Genomic DNA, 21,168 nt, shown 5'->3' with positions numbered 1-21,168 from the left:
TAAGTTACCAACCATATGCCAATCCTCATTTACAGTTCCTGTGAATTCATCCATGCAGGAGGGCAGCTGAATGAGGATCTATCATCAGCTGGAATACTCTACCCTGTCGATAAGGATAACGTCTGTTTGGCAGGCTGAGAATGAAGGAATGAAGCCATTAGGAATGACCTATGCACTGCCCTCCTGTGGCTTTATGTAGAATATGAGGTGGAGAGAGGTGGGATTTGGGACCATGTCATGATTACTTGTGAAACCATAAGGAAAATTCTACAGCCCAAAATAGGAAAATTCATTCTGGGACTGAAAATGTATTTTGTTGCTCAAAAGGAATGCATATTGATATCAGAAAACTATAAAGATTATACTTGTATGCTAAAGTCAACTAACTTAAAAGGCCTTTTTGATATATTTGTGAAAACTGTAAATAATAAATAATAGCTGTAGCCTATACAGTACCTGTTCTGTATTCTGCCTGGAATGTGTTAGCTAGTAACCTCCCCGGCCAGGGGTCTCCAAACTCGAGTTTAGGAGACCCCTCTCCAAGGCAAACATGACTTTATAAAACATCTATTTACTGCATTCTAAACAACTTGTCATTCTAATTTTTGTTCCAATTTAGTTGTTTGTGATGTTGTTTAGAGCTTGCTTGCTTATTTGTTCATTATATTTATTTGATTGATTGACTGATTGATTGATTGATTGATTGATTGATCTTTAAGTCTTGCACATTTAAAAAAAAATAAAGAAATAAATAGCTTACTTCCGCGTTGCAAAATTAGCTGGATACACTTATGTATGTGGTAAGCCAGTCTGCAAACTTCATCACACTGAAGTTTCAAGCTAGAGAGAGCAACAACCTTTTACTTTCTGGTTTGTCTTCTAACTTTGGAGCAGACTTGACCTGAGAACTATAATAATTTAATGAATTCTCTAATGAAAGAAAATGAACACTAAAAATACCTGATTATTCTTGGTTCTGTGCACTCTGATTGCTACAACTCAGATAAATAAATGATGCGGAAAATTAGAGCGCAACCAAAAAAATCTGTGATTTACAATTACCTGATGCGAGCTGATAAAAAAGCTGCTGGAGTACAAATGTGATTATAAGCAAATGGAACAGACCGTAGAGAAAATTGTGTCATTTAAAATAGAGCTTTTACTTGCTGATATATTTCTTGCAGTTTTACCGCAGGGCTGTTAGACCTCAGTGAGCATTGCATAATGCTTTTGTGCTGATTGATTGACATTCTGCCACATTGACCATGCATAACAAATAACAGGGTTTGATACCAAGTATGCCAAGATACTTATTTAGAGAAGTGATCTGTTTAAACTGAAAAAGAGGCTACATTTCTGTTGAAGGGGAAAGAACACGATCTAAAGTGATTTACAGTAAATCAGAGTTACAGTCACTATGAAGGAGGCAGTACTTCACACTACCACTTGGCAGCAACCTCATTTAATCCTTACTTTAAGCCCTGGTAAAAATAGAGCATGGAATACAAACTATCTAGTACTTTTGGAGAGATTAGCAGAGGATTATTTATCCATTTAGTCAGATTAGTGCATATTCTGTTAGAAGCAAAGAGGTGGAAATAATAGCCCTGACTATTATGTCATTTTAGATGATAGATAAGGATTGCAGTTTCAAATTGGTGTTAAATGAATATTTAATCTGAATCTGGTGAGAAATGTGGACAGATCAAGCTCTGTTTTGAAGCACACAGCTTTTCACTATTCGAGATGTCAACTGATGGACTAGAGTCATGTGGATTACATTTAGCAGATGCTTTTATCCAAAGCAACATACAGTGCATTTACAGGCTATACACATTTTACCTGAACATGTGTTCTCTGGGAATCAAACCCACAACCTTTTGTGCTGCTACTGCAATGCTCTACCACTGAGCCACAGAAACACATTGTGGATTACACATTTTTATCATCTGTTTGAAATCACATTCTGATGGCACCCATTCACTACAGAGGACCTATTGGTTAGCAAGTGATGTACAGTAATAGTACATTTCATCAAATCTGTTCCAATGAAGAAACAATTATCTATATCCTACCATTTCAAGTAAGCAAAATTTTCAGCATTTTTTTTTCGTTTTTTTTTTTTTTGGCGAACTATTCCTTTAAGTATCAGTAATGTTTTATTGTCATGTTTGAAGAAGAACTCACAGAGAAGTCTTTTTTTTTTTTTTTTTTACTAAGAAGCTTTCTGTTGGTCGATGCAGCAAATCTTCTTTACCAATTTGAAAACATCGCCCTAAAGCGATATTCCCAACTGCGTCTGGATTACAATTGAATTGATTACAGGAATAACCCGAACGGTAAATGTGATTGCACCTTTAGACCACATTATTGTTTCTGTCCAGTTCTGCTGAATTGACACTTTATTGTGAAGGTCCAACTTTTGCTACAAAAATGTTGGTCAGTAATATGAGCCATTGTGATTGGGTATTGAGGTTGTTGGGGGCATTTGATTTGTTTGTTTCTTGTCTTTTTCTCAGGGTCAGCATCATAAATCCCTCTGCTGCCAAAACTGCATTGACTGCAAATAGGAAAGATGGGTTGAGAAAACAAACATGAGTTACTGCTAAAACTTGACTGAAGTTTATCAGCAGTCATTCTTGTCATGTCAGGGTCATTTCTGAAATGGATAACAGGCTGAGAACACTAAAACGTTGGTAGGGTTGTATATAGTACATACACAGTATGGAAAAGTTGCACATACTGCATAATTGATTAAAGTTACATACAAACCTTTGTGTTCGCAGTTTCTTTTTTCCATACTGTATGTGACTGCATAAGTGCATGCACACTGTAAAAAATTATAGTTTCAGCGAGATGTTCTTATTTTTTTTTCTCAAATTATACTTTATGGTTTGTTTAAAATCTTACATTTTAATTTAATATTAAATCAAAAACATTTATTTTCCCAAATACATAAAAAAGTATGCAAATATATGGTTATTGTAGATCATAAACCATACTAATATAATTCTTAGATAAGCCAAAATTAAATGTTTATTGTGATGTTTTATTATTATATTTTCTGTTTTTGTTTAAAAGAAAATGTATGCAGTATGTAAAGCTTGCCAACATGATTATATTTAGTATTCTATTAATTATTTTCCACCAAAAAAAAAAAAAAAAAAAAAACAGGTGTAAACCAGAAAACAGTATTTTCGATTAGACCAATATAAAAACACTCACTTGTTTCAGTGAATTGCAATTACGTGCAATGAAGACTCCTTTCCACACTCCTGCTTTTCATTTTATTGTCAGTACAGTGCAATGCTTTATTTAAGAGGACTGAGACTAACAGGCCACCAAACATAACATTTAATTCCCAGGAAATACTGTCATTGAAAAACCAAGGCTCTTTACACAAGGCTGAAATTTAACTGAATCATATGCCTTCACTAGAAAAAGACTATGAACAGTCAAATAATAGTGTTACAAGAACAAGAGCCAAAAGTGTCATTATACTGTGCATGCATTAGATACTGAACTGACAGCTGCAGAAGACATTTAATGGAACAGTGGGAAAGAGTATGTGGAAGTGTTTATAAGTAACTGACATGACAGCAGTGATGTGGTTCCCTGAGAATTAACTCTGTGTATGATGCTGAGGGATTTGCTGCATATTTCTTAACTGTACAGATGGTCTAATTGGTCTAATTCACCTGGGAAATATGTTCTACAGATAGATATAATGGTCATGTACTTTGTGCAGAATCTAATGCTTGGCTTAACAATAGTTCTGATCAGTCCCTCTGCTGTTTAGTGGCCTGTTAATAAATTGTTTTAGGTGCAGTGTTTCAGTGTGACTCTACAATTATCATAGTCATGAAAATAAAGAAAACTCTTTGAATGAGAAGGTGTGTCCAAACTTTTGGTCTGTACTGTATATACTTAGAGAAATATTCACTGGAATAAAAAGTGTGGCAACAAGCCCCATCGTATAGGCTCTATCTTTATAATCTATCATAAATAATAATGATAATAAAGGTACAAATGTGTAGTTGGGGGCAATACAAGTAACTGATGTACAGACAGAAAGTGCCTGTTTAAATTTAATATTTTTTTCCCCCAGTGTAAAACAACCTATTTTATTTTTTATAATAAAGCAAGAATTGTAAAGGTTTTACAAAATATATGTTTTGCGTATCATACATTTGGATTAATTCCATCGCAAGAGATTGAAAATCACTGAATGACATTGCACTGGACTCACTCTCCGCACAACTCCAGAAAACACTTAGTGCAGATGACCGTGGATTAGTGAGAGCGCGCGCGCGTGAGGAATCCACTTCAGACTCGTGAGCTGTCATCACAAAATGTAAGAAAAATCGTTTAACTTTTTATTATCTTATTACTCTCAATGTGAAACAAGTTTATTTTTACCAGAGTATGTTCTTACAAATGAAATGACAATGCCCAGGTACATTTAAACCGTCTATGTTGCACATGCGCAGATGCTACTTCAAATTTAGCGCATGCACTGATTTAAGCAAGCATGAACCAAATTTGACCGAATATAAGTAGCCTGTAGTAGTTATAAAAATTGTGTCCGAAAAATTTAAATGAAAATTATAATATTTATATGAATTTAGCCTTCGTTGTCTTTTCATACCAGTTAAATGGGAGAGGTATTAATTTAGTTCAAATGAAATCGTGATTAGATAACGTGCTAGGACAGGATGCGCGTGAGGACAGCGAGCAGATCAGGTCACCAGTCAGTGCAGGTCAAGGCAGGACAGGATGGACACGTTAATCAGTGATCGCTCGGGGGTTTCATCACCCAAACCTCCCTCCACACCTCCAGGCGCAGTGTGTCAGACGTGCGACGGCGTGAGTTTGAATGCACCTCTGTCATTGCTACGGATCTTGTTTTGTGTATGTTTATTTTCATTTGAAGCCCAATGTCTGGAAATGAAGAGCGCACGTTTATTGTCATCAAGCCTGACGGAGTGCAGAGGGGGCTCATCGGAGACATCATCAAGCGTTTCGAACAGAAGGGCTTCAAGTTAGTAGCTATGAAGTTGATCCAGGTAAACTGAGTTAACAGTTTATTTTTTATCTCTGTTGTTTTAATTGGACTTGCCTTTTCTTTTAATAGTAACAGCGCGCTGAGATGGCGAAACTAACAGATGTATAGAATATTTTCCAAAAATATTTCAAGACACCTATCTCTGCTCAGCTTTCAATGTTATAAACGTTCTGTTATTAATATAATTTATGATGTATTAACAATTGTGTTATTAATATGTACACATATATACACTATACATTCTTCTCCTTGATGTGAGGGAAATTGCGCTCTCTCAGACACACTTGTCTTCTAAGAGTGAAATCAATTAATTCTAATTGTAGTTCCTTGTAATCTGCAAGGTTGCCTGCTATTTATATCCCCTGTGACCATCATAAAAATGCCCTCAGATGCCACTGGAAAAGAAATCTACAGGCATTGATGTAAATATTTATATAATATTAAAATCAACTTTTCACATGCATTTAGGGGTGTGATCCTGGTCAAGCCAATCTCCTGAACTCCAAACTGAATGTCAGAATTATTGTCAGAAGGTGTGTCCAAACTTTTGGTCTGTGCTGGATACACACACACACACACACACACACACACATACATACATACATGAAAGAAAGGTGCAATTTTTAGCGTCGCATGGTTGTTGGTGCCAGACGGGCCGGTCTGAGTATTCCACAATCTGCTCAATTACTGGGATTTTCACGCACAACCATTTCTAGGGTTTACAAAAAATGGTGTGAAAAGGGAAAAACATCCAGTATGCGGCAGTCATGTGGGCAAAAATGCCTTGTTGATGCTAGAAGTCAGAGGAGAATGGGCTGACTGTTTCAAGCTGATAGAAGAACAACTTTGACTGAAATAACCACTCATTACAACCGAGGTATGCAGCAAAGCATTTGTGAAGCCACAACATGCACAAACTTGAGGCGGATGGGCTACAACAGCAGAAACCCCTCCAGGTACCACTTATCTCCACTACAAATAGGAAAAAGAGGCTACAATTTGCACAAGCTCACCAAAATTGGACAGTTGAAGACTGGAAAAATGTTGCCTGGTCTGATTTGTCTCGATTTCTCAGAATTTGACGTAAACAGAATGAGAACATGGATCCATCATGCCTTGTTACCACTGTGCTGGCTGGTGGTGGTGGTGTAATGGTGTGGGGGGTGTTTTCTTGGCACACTTTAGGCCCCTTAGTGCCAATTGGGCATTGTTTAAATGCCACGGCTTACCTGAGCATTGTTTCTGACCATGTCCATCCCTTTATGACCACCATGTACCCATCCTCTGGCTACTTCCAGCAGGATAATGCACCATGTCACAAAGCTCGAATCATTTCTAATTGGTTTCTTGAACATGACAATGAGTTCACTGTACTAAAATGGCCTCCACATTCACCAGATCTCAACCCAGTAGAGCATCTTTGAGATGTGGTGGAACGGGAGCTTCGTGCCCTGGATGTGCATCCCACAAATCTCCCATCAACTGCAAGATGCTATACTATCAATATGGGCCAACATTTCTAAAGAATGCTTTCAGTACCTTGTTGAATTAATGCCACATAGAATTAAGGCAGTTCTGAAGGCGAAAGGGGTCAAACACAGTATTAGTATGGTGTTTCTAATAATCCTTTAGGTGAGTGTGTGTCTATACATATATATACATATATATATTTTACACACATACAGTACAGACCAAAAGTTTGGACACTCCTTCTCATTCAAAGAGTTTTCTTTATTTTCATGACTATGAAAATTGTAGATTCACACTAAAGGCATCGAAACTATGAATTACCACATGTGGAATCATATATGGAATTATATACATAACAAAAAAGTGTGAAACAACTGAAATCTGTCATATTCTAGATCTTCAAAGTAGCCACCTTTTGCTTTGATTACTGCTTTGCACACTCTTGGCATTCTCTTGATGAGCTTCAAGAGGTAGTCACCTGAAATGGTCTTCCAACAGTCTTGAAGGAGTTCCCCGAGAGATGCTTAGCACTTGTTGGCCCTTTTGCCTTCTGTCTGTGGTCCAGCTCACTCCTAAACCATCTGGATTGGGTTCAGGTCCGGTGACTGTGGAGGCCAGGTCATCTGGCGCAGCATCCCATCACTCTCCTTCTTGCTCAAATAGCCCTTGATTCCTTCAGTGTGACTCTACAATTTTCATAGTCATGAAAATAAAGAAAACTCTTTGAATGAGAAGGTGTGTCCAAACTTTTGGTCTGTACTGTATACATACATACACACACACACACACACACACAATAAATAATATAACTAATCTCCCCATGTGACCATCCAGTTACAGTAATCATTGCCTTAAAATAAAGAATCGGTCACAAAAAAAGTTGAGTTCAGGAGGGTATGTGGGATTAGAGGAACTTTAATTCTCAAAACTTTGTATGCTTTTTGCTGATGTATTGTATGTTTGTCTTCAACGCAGGCTGATGAGGATCTCCTGAGACAGCACTACTGTGACCTGAAGGATCAGCCTTTCTTCCCTGGGCTTGTTAGGTTTATGTCTTCTGGCCCTGTGGTTGCTATGGTAAACTTAGGGCATTTTGAATCTAAAAATATTTAGCCTTTATTGCTAATAAATATTCCTCATAAAGTTCATAAAGGTGATTATACTAAGGTTATATCTGATATGTTTTTAGGTGTGGGAGGGTTTTAATGTTATAAAAACGGGCAGAGTAATGCTCGGCGAGACTAATCCCATCGACTCCAAACCTGGGACTATCAGAGGTGACTTTTGCATTCAGGTTGTCCGGTAAGATCTTTCACTGTATTATAAAATAACATTTTGATGACTGTGTTTTAAACAGCAGATAGTTTATTAAAAAAAAAAGAGCTTGAAAAATGAATTTGTCTGAATGTTAGAATATTTAAGTGTACATCCACTGCTTTCTTCTTGTTTTACTTTATTCAGAAACTCTTGAAACATGTATGATGTTCATTAAAGGAATACATTTTTTTAAACATATGAAAATAAACATTTAAAATTGTAATAAAATTTCATACATCTGCACTATTTTTTGCTAATATTAAATTGCTTTCACTTCAGGAACATCATTCACGGCAGTGATTCTGTCGAAAGTGCCAACACCGAGATCAACCTGTGGTTCAAACCAGAGGAGATCTGGGACTGCACCAAATGTCAGGACAGCTGGCTCAATGGCTGAACACTTCATTTTCTGCACTTTTCTCCCTCTCTGGCACTTCTGATTTAGTCATTCCTTTTTCATGTTGCCCCACTGTATCTGGTGTTTGGCTTTACAATAAAACCAAAAATAATTATATCCCATGAGTTTAAGGTGACAGTTTCAACGAGTTTCAATTACATAAAACAAATGTTAGAGCCACTTTGACATGAATAGTCTGAGGATTGATCTCTTGATGATTTTATTTAATTAAACATAATACTTCAAGTAGTTCAAATGAAATAATTGGAGGTCTATTTATACTTACTGTATGGTATTGATGGCCCCACTCAGGCAAAGCAACAGATCATGTGTCTTTAGTTTTTGACAGCGCTATGCCACAAAAAGCACTGCAGTAAGGAATGAACTTGGGAAATAAAGTACACAGTGCTCATTTAAAAGATACCATAGCACCAGCAGTGCTGATTTCATAAAGTCCATTAAAATATCAGTACACCACATAATACAAAACCTGTAATTCCAGTTTGTTACTTAGAAAAAAAAAAGCATGCAAGAACAGGATTGTCTAGTCTTTTTGCAGTTTTTACATATACAGTTCTTTTGAATAATGTAGTTCACATCATACAATTAGAGAAAGGTCTCTTCCAGTCAAGTACTGTTCATCCTGCCAGTGTACAGTACATGCAGAAATAAATTCATCCAGTAAGATACATAATGCATACACACCAAAGAGTCAGAAGTGAGTTTAAATGAATGCTCCATTGGAACACTTCTTGTCCTGTATATTCTACCAGATCATGTTTTGGTGATGTTTTTGTGTGTTTTAACCACATGGGCCCCATTTTATTAAAATAAAGGTTATCTTTTTGGTCAGCTGAGCCTAAAAATGTAGTGCAACAGTTTCAGTTTTTGCTTGTTAATTTCAGTCAGAGTTACAGAACTCCATTTTTTTTAACCTGACAAACCCAATAAATTATCATTCTGGTACAAAAATATATAATAGATGCAATCCATTAAATGATTCTCTTTCCCCAAAACTTTGGTTGTCAAAATATACTATTAGTTTGCTAAGAAAAGTCATTTTCTTAACATGTTGAGCTCTAGTTGAATTCTTATGCACATTGGAACATACAATGTACAGTGAAACTAAAAATATACTTAAAACAGAATCTTTAGCAAGGACTTGGACCTTTTTTGATAGTTAAAGTTACAGTACAGTCAAACATACTTGGTCCATTTGGTTTGGGTTATTAATAAATCAAGCATTTTCTTGGTTATGTTTTTGATTAGCTGTATTATTGCTTTTGAACAGAGAATAAAGGATCTTTCAGTCTACAGAAAACAAAACAGAAGAGTGATGAATCTCAGAGCACTTGAAGTAGGTTGTATCTCACTTAGATTTTACACAGTATATCCATTCTCTAGAGGCCAACTGTGAGTCTTGAGCTGAGCACAACAGGAAATTAAAGCGTCTCTTTTAAAAGAGCTTAAGAGCAGTAGATCTGAACAGTAAGTGCTGACATTTTGCAATCTTCACTGCAGATACTTTCTGTCCCAGTGAGACAAAGATGCAGAAAGGAACAGTTCAGGATCTTTTAGAAATTGAAGCACGATCCAGCCAACAGTCTGTTACTACTGGTATCTTAAATTAGCTTATTTAATTCAACTGTTAAAAACCAATACTTGTAAGCAGGACCACTAAAGTGCGTAAACAAAGTCTGAAAAGATAGACATTGCACGTCTAAAAACATCCAGAAGCTCCCGTGTGAAGGCCCAACTCAAAGGTTATACCTTAAGGAATTACAGTAGGTCAATCCAACATGGCTTCCAGCTGGTCAGCAAGATCATCGAACATGTTCCCAATATCATCAAGAATGTTCCCAGCTGACTTCACTGTGTTAATGCCCCTGAGAGAAAGAAGAGAAAGAACAAGGTTTAGTATGGGAGTATTGTGAGTGTATGTCTTAATAAAGGAATGTTTACCCAGACTGCAACCTGTAGTCATTTTCAATTTCAATGAGAGTTTGCCATTCTCAGGACCATGAGCGAGCGTTGGCCATGCGATGTGGGTGTACTCCTTCAATGCAATGGATTGCATCTCAACTTTTAGTGTGATCGGATGAACTGGAGATAATATTACCCATGTGTATAGCCAAAATAATATTTTTTTCAAATAATAATATGTTAATACGCACTATTTAAAAGTTTGGATTCTGCAAGATATTTTAAAACCAAATTAATACTTTTATTTAGCAAGGATGCATTAAACTGTTTAGAAGTGACCGTAAAAATATTTGTTACAAAAGAAATCCCGAAAAACAAATGTATAACTATTCCCACAAAAACATTAAATGAAAGCATGAAACACTTCCAACACCACATGGCCATCCAAAGCGCTTTACAAGTTGCCTCACATTCACCCATTCAGTCACTCAATCATATACAGACTGCGGTGTCAGCCATTCAAGGCAGCATCCAGCTCGTCGGGAGCAGCTGGGGTTAGGTGTCTTGCTCAAGGACACCTCGAACCTTGGTCAGGTGGAGCCGGGATTTGAACCACCAACCTTCCGGTTTGTGGACAATATACATGAACCATGGAGCCACTACCCCCCCACAAAGCAGCACAATAGTTTAAAAAAAAAACAAATCAGCATATCAGAATGATTTTTTACACAGTATATAGTGTTCGACATTGAATATGACAGTATCTGTACGAGTAGATGACACACTAGTGACTCATTCGAAACAGTCACCATCAGGATTAGATTCACAGCATCCCTAGATTTAAACACTACTACAGGGTTCATCTAAGATTAGCATATGCTACACTATGAACTAAGTCTGTTCAAAATGCAAAATTAATGTAGTTCAACGCAGACAGATTGACCAGCTACACTGCTGGGAGTGGATCTGTTGTGACAAAATAGGAGGGGAGTCAAATGAAAGTCCAAACTGTAAAGACGCCATCTGTCTCCGTCCATGAGATAAGGACATCAACAATCTGTCTTCATCGAAGCCAAAATGATCAAAGAGTCAAAGGAAAAACAAACACTAGTTTTAGGGAGATCACTTATTGCTAGATTTCCCAGCAGGCTTGTTGTGACAAGAAGTCATTCAGTCCATCTTCAAACCTGTCTCATCAAAATCCAGAATACAGAATTTCCTTTATAGTGAGAAATAGTGGATTCAAGCAGTTTAATACATTTCTGACTTACTATATGACAAAAAGGACAGTTACAAAAAAACAAATATAAGTGGTTGGTGTTACCTGTCTGCTGGATCTTCCTGAGCCAACTTCTTTTCCACAACTTTTAGTGCCGCCTCGAGAGAGGTGCTGGTTTGCTCAAGTCGTTTGTGGACCAGCACGTTATGGCCTTCCGTCGCAGACTTTCCTGTTAGCACAGACTGACCTTGAGGTGTTTTGTTTGGTGGACAGCGAGCCAGAGGGCTACATGGAGGTGTGACGGCAAAGGCCAAGCTCTGTACGACACTGACTGTCCGTCCTGAAGAAAATTTATGACAGGCAAAAGATGGAGATAGAACAATAATTTAGTAGAGCATTAGTTAATAAGTATAACCATGGGCAAACATTTGTGAGAATCCCAGGGCTAGTTTTTTTTTTTACAGCATCAATCAGTGCTCTTATGAACTGAAACTAAAACTATTATTCAGAGTTTTTGGTCACTTAAATAAATGTGGAATAAAATATAAGTATTAGATTAAAAGAATTAGAAATGTAGCACTGGCAATTAACAGAAATAACTGAAGTGTGAAGTGATGTGTGGCCAAGCATGGTATCCAATATATAATATCGGAATTTGTGCTCTGCATTTAACCCATCCATATATATATATATATATATATAAAAAATCCCCTTTTCTATATTTAATTTAATAACTAACTGCTTGTTTTCTTTAAAAAAAAAAAACACTTCTCTAATCTTTTTGTATTCTATTCGTTTTCTTTTTATTTATTATACAATTAAAGGCAAAAAAGGTCTCTAACACTAGCTCGATCCATTCTTTTTGTATTGTTTTCTTTTTATTGTATCTCTTTATATTTTCTTTTGTTGATTTTGATTGCTTCCACTATCCTCATTTGTAAGTCACAAAAGCATCTGCTAAACGTAAATGTAGTTGTCAAGTTTACGTATGGGGTAGGGTTGAGGGATCTAAAATATGATTACACATAATAAGGCATTAATATTTGCTTTATAAGTGCAAAATAAACTTGCATGCTAGTTTATTGTGAGAAATGGTCTTTAAAATAAAGTGTTACATCATTTTGTTGACTGCATCATGCATCAGATTACAAAAGTAATATGGGCTTACACATCGTTTTTAATAAATAAAATAATTTCAATATAGTATCAATTACAGTACAGCTGATATTTCCAGCTGCAAATAAAGACATGTTAAGCTGAACATCTTTAAACAACTCTAATATCTGATCAGATTATTATTTAAATCATATCATGCATATAAAGACCAATTTTCAGATCCTTGGGTGCTGATGTGTTTTATTGGTAACTGGAGGAAACAAATTCTGATGTTTAAAGCTGAGAACGACAAATGAGAAGATATCATCTCTAACATGCATTCAAAGCATCCTGTTTTCAGGCATTAACAAAATTATGCTGTAAATGAGCCTTTCAGACCCTCAGACCTGTTCAAAAGTTTGGGGTCAATAATAATTTTTAAGTGTTTTTTAAAGCCTCTTATTCTCACCAAGCCTGCATTTAATAATCCAAAAAAAAAATTGATCGATCGATAAAAAGAGAAAAAATATTACAATTTAAAATAACTTTTCTATATTGCTGTATTTTAAAATATAATTTATTATTGTGATGGCAAAGCTGATTTTCAGCAGCTATTACTCCCATCATCAGTGTCACACGTTCCTTTAGAAATCATTCTAATATGCTTATTTCGTGATCAAGAAATATTTCTTATTATTAATGTTACAAACAGCTGTGCTGCTCAATGGTGTTGATTAAACTGATATAATTATCAGAAATCTTTAATCTAAAAATTAATAAAAAAAATCTGCATTTATTTTAAATGAAATCTTTTCTAAAATTATAATGTCTTTACTGACACCTTTAAACAATTTATTGCATCCTTGCTGAATAAAAGTATTTTTTAATTTATTTCAGGAAAAAAAAAAAAAAATCATTCTGACCCCAAACTTTTGACCAATAATCTAATGTATAATTGGAAGAAGCTATGTATTTGTTCAAAATAAAAATGGTTTTAAAATAAATCGAATACAAATCCTTCTCTTATACAATCATCGTACTGACATTTAAAAAAAATATATATATATACACATTGAAGTACCTGAGTTTGCTGCAGAAGAATGGCGTGTGGGCTTAGAAGGGGTGGGAGGTTTATGTGGAGATCCTGGTTTCGGAGAGAGGACTGATTTATAAGGATTTTTTATCAATCCACCATTCTGCATGCACTGCGATATGATCTCTGTCTCTGTGGCCTTCTCATTTCCTATTTCCATGCTGGTGCCCTGACCTTTCATCTGCAATTCTTTTGGCTTCTGTCTCCTTTTGACTGTGTCTGATTCCTTTAAGTTAAACTCATGCACCTCTAGGGATGATTTGATAGATTGCCCCAGCTTCAAAATATCAACACCAGCCTCAGACTCTATCTTAGGGGATGCTATTTTGGTCTTTTGTTTGATTGTAACTTTGCCCTCTTCTGCGAAAGGTATGCTCTCCTGTGAGGATGTTGAACTTCGTTGGTTCCTCAAAGGGCTGATGTTTTCACCAGCAGGATTCTCTCCACCATGCTTCGTTTTATACACAGAAGATTCACTAGTAGTCCTCCTATGGTTTTCCATATTTTTTGGTGAGATGGCTGGGGACATGGCTTTAGAAACAGGGCTGTTACATTTCTTGTTGGGGCTTCCTGTATTGTTCTCCAGCCTGGATGCAATGCTTCTGACGCTTCCTGCGCTCTCTGAATCAACCCCACTTGTAGTTACCCCACTCTGGGCAGAGCTTAGTCGCTTTGGAGGGGGAGGAGGAGGACCTTTCCTTCTGCCACGTATGGCGAAGGAATGACTGCGGCCCACTTGATGCTCACTGGAACTGTAAGATGGTTGGCTGCGGCCTGGTTTGCGAGTAAGCGTGGCATAAGATGCCACATTGGTGGAAGTTGTCGTAGGAGTGGAGATGTCATCTTTTTCGTTCTCTCCATCCGACATGGCATAGCGTGAAAGACTCTGTGCGCGTTTTTTGGATCGCAATGTGTCCCCGTTTGGCTGCATGGCTCTGACTAGACTTGGGCTTCCCATGTTGGTGTTGCAGTTTTGATGAGGGAGGTAGCTAAAGCCCCTCTGAAGAGGTGATCCAGGATGGGGCTGAGAGGGAGAAACCACCGGTCTCGGTTTGGCGAGGATGGGGGGATATGCAAAACGTGCTATTTTACTAGTGGTTATGGGTGGTGTTCTTGCTGGACTGCCAGATGAGGGCTGATGAGGTTGTAGTGGCAACACTGGTGCCATTTTGACAGGTGATATTTGGCTTCTATCCTGAGATTGCATAATGGCATATTGTTCCTTGTTGGGACTGTTGTCCATGCTGCCTAGGCTCTCTTGTGAGCAGCTGTTGGGGGATACCGATGCCATTGGACGTTCTTGCGACCGTCCCGACCCTCCTGACCGTGTACCAATGCTTTCTTGACTAAGACGCATGGCTGTTCCACTCATGTTACTGAGACCATCTTGGCCTCCACCGTATCCACTGCTCGCCATGGCGTTCTGTAGCTCAATGCTCAGCTCACTGTCCTGGAATGTGAGCATCTTTGGAGATAGAGGTGATGAGGGGCATTCAGAGCTGTCGTGATGCTCGATGGCCACCAGCTCGAGGGCGGGAGGAAGTCTCCTGCGCTGTAGCAATGCCTGCCCTTCAGCCTGGTTCTTACGAGCCTTCTGGACGTCACTGAGCTTCTTAACAGCAAGCATCAGCTTTTTCTGATGGCCTGTGGATAAACAGCATGTCAAATCACACATGTACATTTAGGAAAAACAAATACAATGGAGACAAAAATGTGGTTTTGGAATCTTGTGTACATGGGCATAATTTATATCTGATATTTATATCTATTAAATATATTACTCATGTTTTATATCTAGGCCTGAATTCACAGAACCATTTAAATGCATTTGTGCAATCTATCCATATACAATACCATTCAAATCTTTGGTCAGTAAGAATTTTTTGTTTGTTTGTTGTTTTGAAGAAATAAACAAGGATGCATTAAATTGCTCAAAAGTGAGTCAATATTTCGATTTTAAATATATATATATTTTTTTACTTTATTGTATATTAAGGAATTTAATACTGTGATTTTCACTGTAATTTAATACTGTATATTTCAATTTATTCCAGTTTCCACAAAATATTAAGCAGTTCTTTTAAACATTTATAAGAAATGTTCATAAGAAATGTTTTAATGCCAAATCAGCACAACAGACAGATTTCTCAAACTGAAGATGAAACTAGAGTAAATTCAGCTTTGCCATGAAAACAAAACAAAAATATATTTTAAAATATATTAAAATAGAAAAGTTTTTTTTAATTGTAATAATATTTCACAATATTACGGTTTTACTGTAATTTTGATCAAATAAATGCAGGCTTTCAAACCTTTTTTAAATCACTAAAAGAGAAAAATTAAACGGTAGTGTATGTATCCATCCTCTTACCCAGTTTAGTGATGCCAATTTCCTGCAGATCCTCCCATGTGATTTCCTGCACTATGCTGATGGAGTCATATCCATTCTCTGCTAGCTTTTTTTGGTATTGTGGCAGCCCAATAGCACTGAGCCACTTCCCAATATCAGACTGAAACAAACAGACAAATATAAAGCTGCTGTTCTTATTTGATTTGATTAATCCTCACAGTGCCTCAGCTGGTTAAGCATATAAAAGTCAACGTCTGTGATATGAATCAATTATCTGTTAATGACCTCCTGAAGCTCTCATTAGTGTCCTAACCTTGAACTTGCACAACACATCTATATTTATATAAACATTTTAATCTGTTCATATGAAAATATAGCACTGAATTACTGGAATGTAATCCGGCAACCATTCTGGGATATTCATGTTGCCGATCTCCATGGAGATCTTCTTGCGGTGGCCAGGCTTTGTAACGCCAATAGCGGTGAGATCCTGGAACAAAAAAGCAGATTGAAACACTTAAAGAATTTATGATGACGGTATGTGCAGCTTTGAAATCTATCGAACGCAGTAATACTAATGTGTTGTGCCAGAAATGCAGCAGGATCCAAACAAACTTAAATGCTGCTACACAAAGACTGCTCACCTCAGGGGTCATTCTGCTGATTGTGGGCACATCGTAGCCAGCTGTGAGGAAATTAGATGTGTACTGCTCAAGCTGAAACTCACAGAGCCACTGGTAAATAGCCTCAGCATCCTAATACAAAAGAGACGACTGAGCGTTATACAAAAAAGCCCAATGGGTCAGTCATGTTAACAACCAACAGTTAGAACCTACTGAAAATACATAAATAAAAATAAAGAGAACTGAGCGTTGAGTGCAACGCTATGTGTTTGGCTAATATTCTAAGAGAATACTAGTTTACTACCTAAATAGTGTGCAGTATATACTGTATAGAACTCTTAGAATTATTGAAAGTGAATTATTCCACAATAAACATTTCAAACTGTATGCAACATTATATATATACATATATATATATATATATATATATATACATATACATATATATACATATATATATATATACACATACATACATACATATATATATATATATATATATATATATATATATATATATATATATACACATACATATATATATATATATATATATACATATATATATATATATATATATATATATATATATATATATATATATATATACACATACATATATATATATATATATATATATATATATATATATATATATACACATACATACATACATATATATATATATATAAAATTATCATTAGAAGTAGTAGTGGTGATGATGATATTATATAATCATAATTAAAATAATATTACAGAAAATGGTTATTTTACATTGTTAATCCAGTAGACTAAATTTAAAAGTTATAAATTATATAATACTACTACGATTATTACCCTATTTTAAGATTTACATATTAAGATTTGTGTGGAAATTAATGGTCAGATTAAGCACATTGCATAGACAATTTGTATGTGGCTGACACTGTATGCTAGTTTGTAAAAAATAATAAAAATACATACTGCTACAATAGTCTAAGTAATATGGTAATATGCCGTTCCGCCTTGGTCTCACCTTGCCATCTAGAAGTTGCTGTGGGTGTATGACATGATGTTCTCCAGGTCTGGAGCCGCTCAGTGGAATCCTCCATCCAAGAGAACCTGACGCACAAACACATTTCTGCTGGTCAAAGACTGCTATTGCCTTAGGCTGTGGACTGTGAATAGTGAAGTCTTTCATACATGTTATTACTCTGTCATTGCATCCCTCCCTTCTAGTGAAATCTGACACTGCACAGTATCTGTCTTAAAGAAAAATTAGGTATTTTTAAAAGCTGCCTTGCTCATGTTTTTTATGACGGTCTTCTGAACCTTTTTCTCCATTTTAAACTGTAGTAGTTTTATTAAATATATGGCTATTTCTTAAGATAAATATAAGCTAATGACTACACAGGTTTGAGGTGACATTTGTATGAAATGATTCTCTGGATGCCTTATTCATGGACAAGACACAACAAGTGGACGTGCTCAAGGATAACAAAAATGATATTTTTCTAAAGGACAGTGCAAGAGTCTTTTTAAACTGAGTGCATTAAACATTCATTAAACTGGCCATCTTTAAACTTTAACATAAATTAATTCTAAGACATTAAGAAATGAAATAAGTGAATTGTATATATAACAGCAGAGGTTCTGACCTGAATGAGGGTCCGTGTGTTTTGCGGGGGCCGGGGCATGACTGCACTGTTCCACCAGTTCTCCAGCAGAGGGAGGCAGCTGCATGAAGGAAAACCACAGCACTGTGTCACATTTAACTCAACAGCTTAGAGAGACAACTACTGAAGACTTCACACAGAGACATATGAATATTCCTTATAATTATCAGCAAGAACATAATATCTCTTTAATTTCAAATATAAGAGTCTCTGTCACAGACGTTTACAGACTCAATCGTTGAGAATATTAAGGGTAAATCAACATTACTGTAGGTTCTCTATGGTAGTTTAAATAAATGCTGCAGTATGAGTAACCATACGCTCAGCTGCATATAAAATGCTGATTATTTTGTTAGGTAATTAGGCAATACCAACATGATTGGTAACAAGAGCTCTAATTACTGCTCTTGCGGAGCAAAATCCCTTTCTGCAAGGATGCAATAAAATGATAAAGTGACAAAGATATTCATTCATTTTACAAAAGATTTAAAAGATTTAAAATAAAAGATTACAAAAGATTTAAAATAAATGCGGTTCTTTTGAACTTTCTATTCATCAAGAAAATCGGGGAAAAAATATATTACCATTTCCACAGAAATATTAACCCCTTAACTGTGACTCACATTTTTGAACAGACTTGCACGATCCAATCTTACATTTTTATAGTTTATGAATGAAAACATTTTGTAACATGATATTGATGTACAATTTACATGGTAATGCAATGTCGGATTTTAAAATGAGTTTTAAAGGATGAATTTTGAGAGGTAAATGTAGGTATCCCACAGAGTTAACAGGTTAAGCAGCACTGTTTTCAACCTTGATAATAATAAAAAATCGTTTTTGAGCACCAAAACAACATATTAGAATGACTTCTGAAGGACTATGAGATGCGAAGGCTGGAATAATGCTGCTAAAAATTCAGCTGTGCATCACAGGAATAAATAACATTCTAAAATATATTTTAATAAATGTAAGATATTTTACATTTTAAATTGTAATAATATTACTGTTTTTACTGTATCTTTTATCAAATAAATGCAGACTTGGTGAACATAAAAGACTATTAGTGTAAATAGAAATATCTAATATACCAGTGAATGACCTTATTTATCTTCTTTTGTTACTGTTTATTTTAAAATATATCATTTATTCCAAGTATTTAGTCTAATAATACCAGGATGATAGTTGTTTAACTATGGTATGTTCTCTATATCATTATTGTTATTTTTCTGACATGCTTTTCAAGTAGATTTTAGAAAAGCTCAAAATAACTTGTTTTGTCAAGATTACAAGAAAAATAAGATTTGGAGAAAACAAGGCAAAAATAATCATGCATGACTTCTGTGGACTTCTATAAATAACAGTAATTATTTTTTCCCTTTGGTGCCTCTATGAACCATGAAATCTCTGTACTGTTTTATTATAAGGCCGCTATATTGTGAATTAATCAGTGTTGCACATTTCTCCACACAGTTTTCTCACAGCTTCAGTTCCTTAATTAAAATCGATGGACATGCAGACAGAATCACAAACATTTTTTTTTTTTTTTTCTGGTTCAGCTTAACATTGGGTGCGTGAGACTGAAGCTCACCTTGGTGGGGTCCTGGACAGAAGAAGGTAACCGACTGGGTCCATTATTTCCTTCAGTGCTCTGTCCACTGCCGGCACTGCGACTGCTGCCCATGCTGCCTGCACTGCCCACACTGTTCCGGTCACCTGCTGGAAAAAAGAAATGAATAAACAAAAGACAGGAGAACGAAAACTAACAGTTGGTGAGATGCTGCCTCTTAAAAATGACTGCTTAACTAAATACTAATCAACAAATGGGGTAAAGATTTGAGTAACTATGATCACTGAACTCCAGCAAGGTCTCTCTAGACAAGGGGAACATGAAGGAGCACAAGGGAATGTTGACGAGGGCTAGTGGTAGTGATGGTAGGCTGACAAACACAACCTAATGGAGCAGGAACCCTTGTGAAACAGCTGGAAAAAACTCAACTTGAGACAAAAGTCACTGGTGTACAGCTGTGGGGGAGAGTAAACAGGCTTGGGAGATACTAATGACGAACAGGGGCCTGGGGAAACGGAAAACTCTTACCATTAACAGAGGTCCTGAGGACCCAAATATCCTCTGGCTCTTTGGGACTAGCTGGCTTACACAGGGCACTGGGACTGTCGGGGATGGCACCTAGCAAACACAAACACTTTAAAGGGCCATGGGGGGAAACTCTAGGAATCTTAAGGCCCCGATATACTTCAAGCTAATTCGAAGATCGAAATGGTGTGACATTACAAAGTTCAGCAAAGTTACTCTGGAGTCGGTGCAACTTGCCAAACAAAACTTTCCGGAAAAGTTTGCTGCGGCTGGCAAAAACCTTGAACTACCATTGGTCTGTGACGAGAAAATAATAGGTTCATTCCTTCGGTTTAGTCTGTAAAGGTCAGACGTGTGTAAAAGCATAAAACTTACTGGAGATGGCACTGACTTTTATGTTACTGTACTGTAAAGTCGCTTGTTTTAAATCAATTTACCGTTTGAAGTACTAAATAAACCTGACTTGACTGGAGTGCTGAATGGCAGAGATGGTGCAATAACCACAAGAACTATGAACAAACAGGTGCCTTTCTAACTTACGTTTTCTCACCATTGTCGTTGTTGTGTGTTTGTTATTGAGAGGAAAGCAGGCGGTGCATATTAACATTCATCTAAATGGTGCTCTCAGCAGCATAAGTGCTGCCGAGATGTTTGCTAACAGTATACAGCTGCAAAGGTGTTTCAAACAACGTTTAACACCTAAGAGAAAAAGAACTTCACTGTGAGTATATTGGTGCCTTTATGGCCAGTGCTGATCAAAATAAGCTTCCGACCACAAATTCCATGAGTTTAGACTTGGGGGGAAACTTGTCTAAAAGTGGCTAAGATTTAAGTAGAGTTTATGTTTCTCACATGGTCAGGGA

General features: G+C 36.4%; 2 protein-coding genes across 19 annotated transcripts in view; one reads left to right on the top strand and one right to left on the bottom strand.

The window, feature by feature from the left end:
* Positions 1-4,286: 4,286 nt before the first annotated feature.
* Positions 4,287-9,101, top strand: LOC128025218 (nucleoside diphosphate kinase A-like). The gene is made up of 5 exons (XM_052611343.1): positions 4,287-4,354; positions 4,934-5,066; positions 7,511-7,612; positions 7,725-7,837; positions 8,132-9,101. The coding sequence occupies exons 2-5, from the start codon at positions 4,938-4,940 to the stop codon at positions 8,247-8,249; spliced, it is 462 nt and encodes a 153-aa protein (XP_052467303.1). The 5' UTR covers positions 4,287-4,354; positions 4,934-4,937; the 3' UTR covers positions 8,250-9,101.
* LOC128025199 (caskin-2-like) overlaps positions 8,461-21,168 on the bottom strand; it is a 102,317-nt gene continuing 89,609 nt past the window's right edge. For 5 of the 18 annotated variants that reach the window (XM_052611290.1, XM_052611294.1, XM_052611304.1 and 2 more), the window contains 10 exons: positions 20,309-20,398; positions 19,802-19,929; positions 18,190-18,268; positions 17,568-17,653; positions 16,574-16,684; positions 16,318-16,419; positions 15,951-16,089; positions 13,568-15,223; positions 11,497-11,731; positions 8,461-10,135 (listed from right to left, as the gene is read on the bottom strand). In XM_052611290.1, coding sequence (XP_052467250.1) covers positions 10,039-10,135; positions 11,497-11,731; positions 13,568-15,223; positions 15,951-16,089; positions 16,318-16,419; positions 16,574-16,684; positions 17,568-17,653; positions 18,190-18,268; positions 19,802-19,929; positions 20,309-20,398 — 2,723 coding nt within the window. In that variant the 3' untranslated portion in view covers positions 8,461-10,038. The remainder of the gene's footprint in view (positions 10,136-11,496; positions 11,732-13,567; positions 15,224-15,950; positions 16,090-16,317; positions 16,420-16,573; positions 16,685-17,567; positions 17,654-18,189; positions 18,269-19,801; positions 19,930-20,308; positions 20,399-21,168) is intronic. The other 13 variants (XM_052611295.1, XM_052611297.1, XM_052611296.1 and 10 more) reach the window with 7 other exon arrangements.

The sequence above is a fragment of the Carassius gibelio genome, chromosome A12, assembly GCF_023724105.1.
Source record: "Carassius gibelio isolate Cgi1373 ecotype wild population from Czech Republic chromosome A12, carGib1.2-hapl.c, whole genome shotgun sequence".
Taxonomy (NCBI): domain Eukaryota; kingdom Metazoa; phylum Chordata; class Actinopteri; order Cypriniformes; family Cyprinidae; genus Carassius; species Carassius gibelio.
Note: the sequence above shows the minus strand (reverse complement) of the source record. Positions and strands in the feature narration are given on the sequence as shown.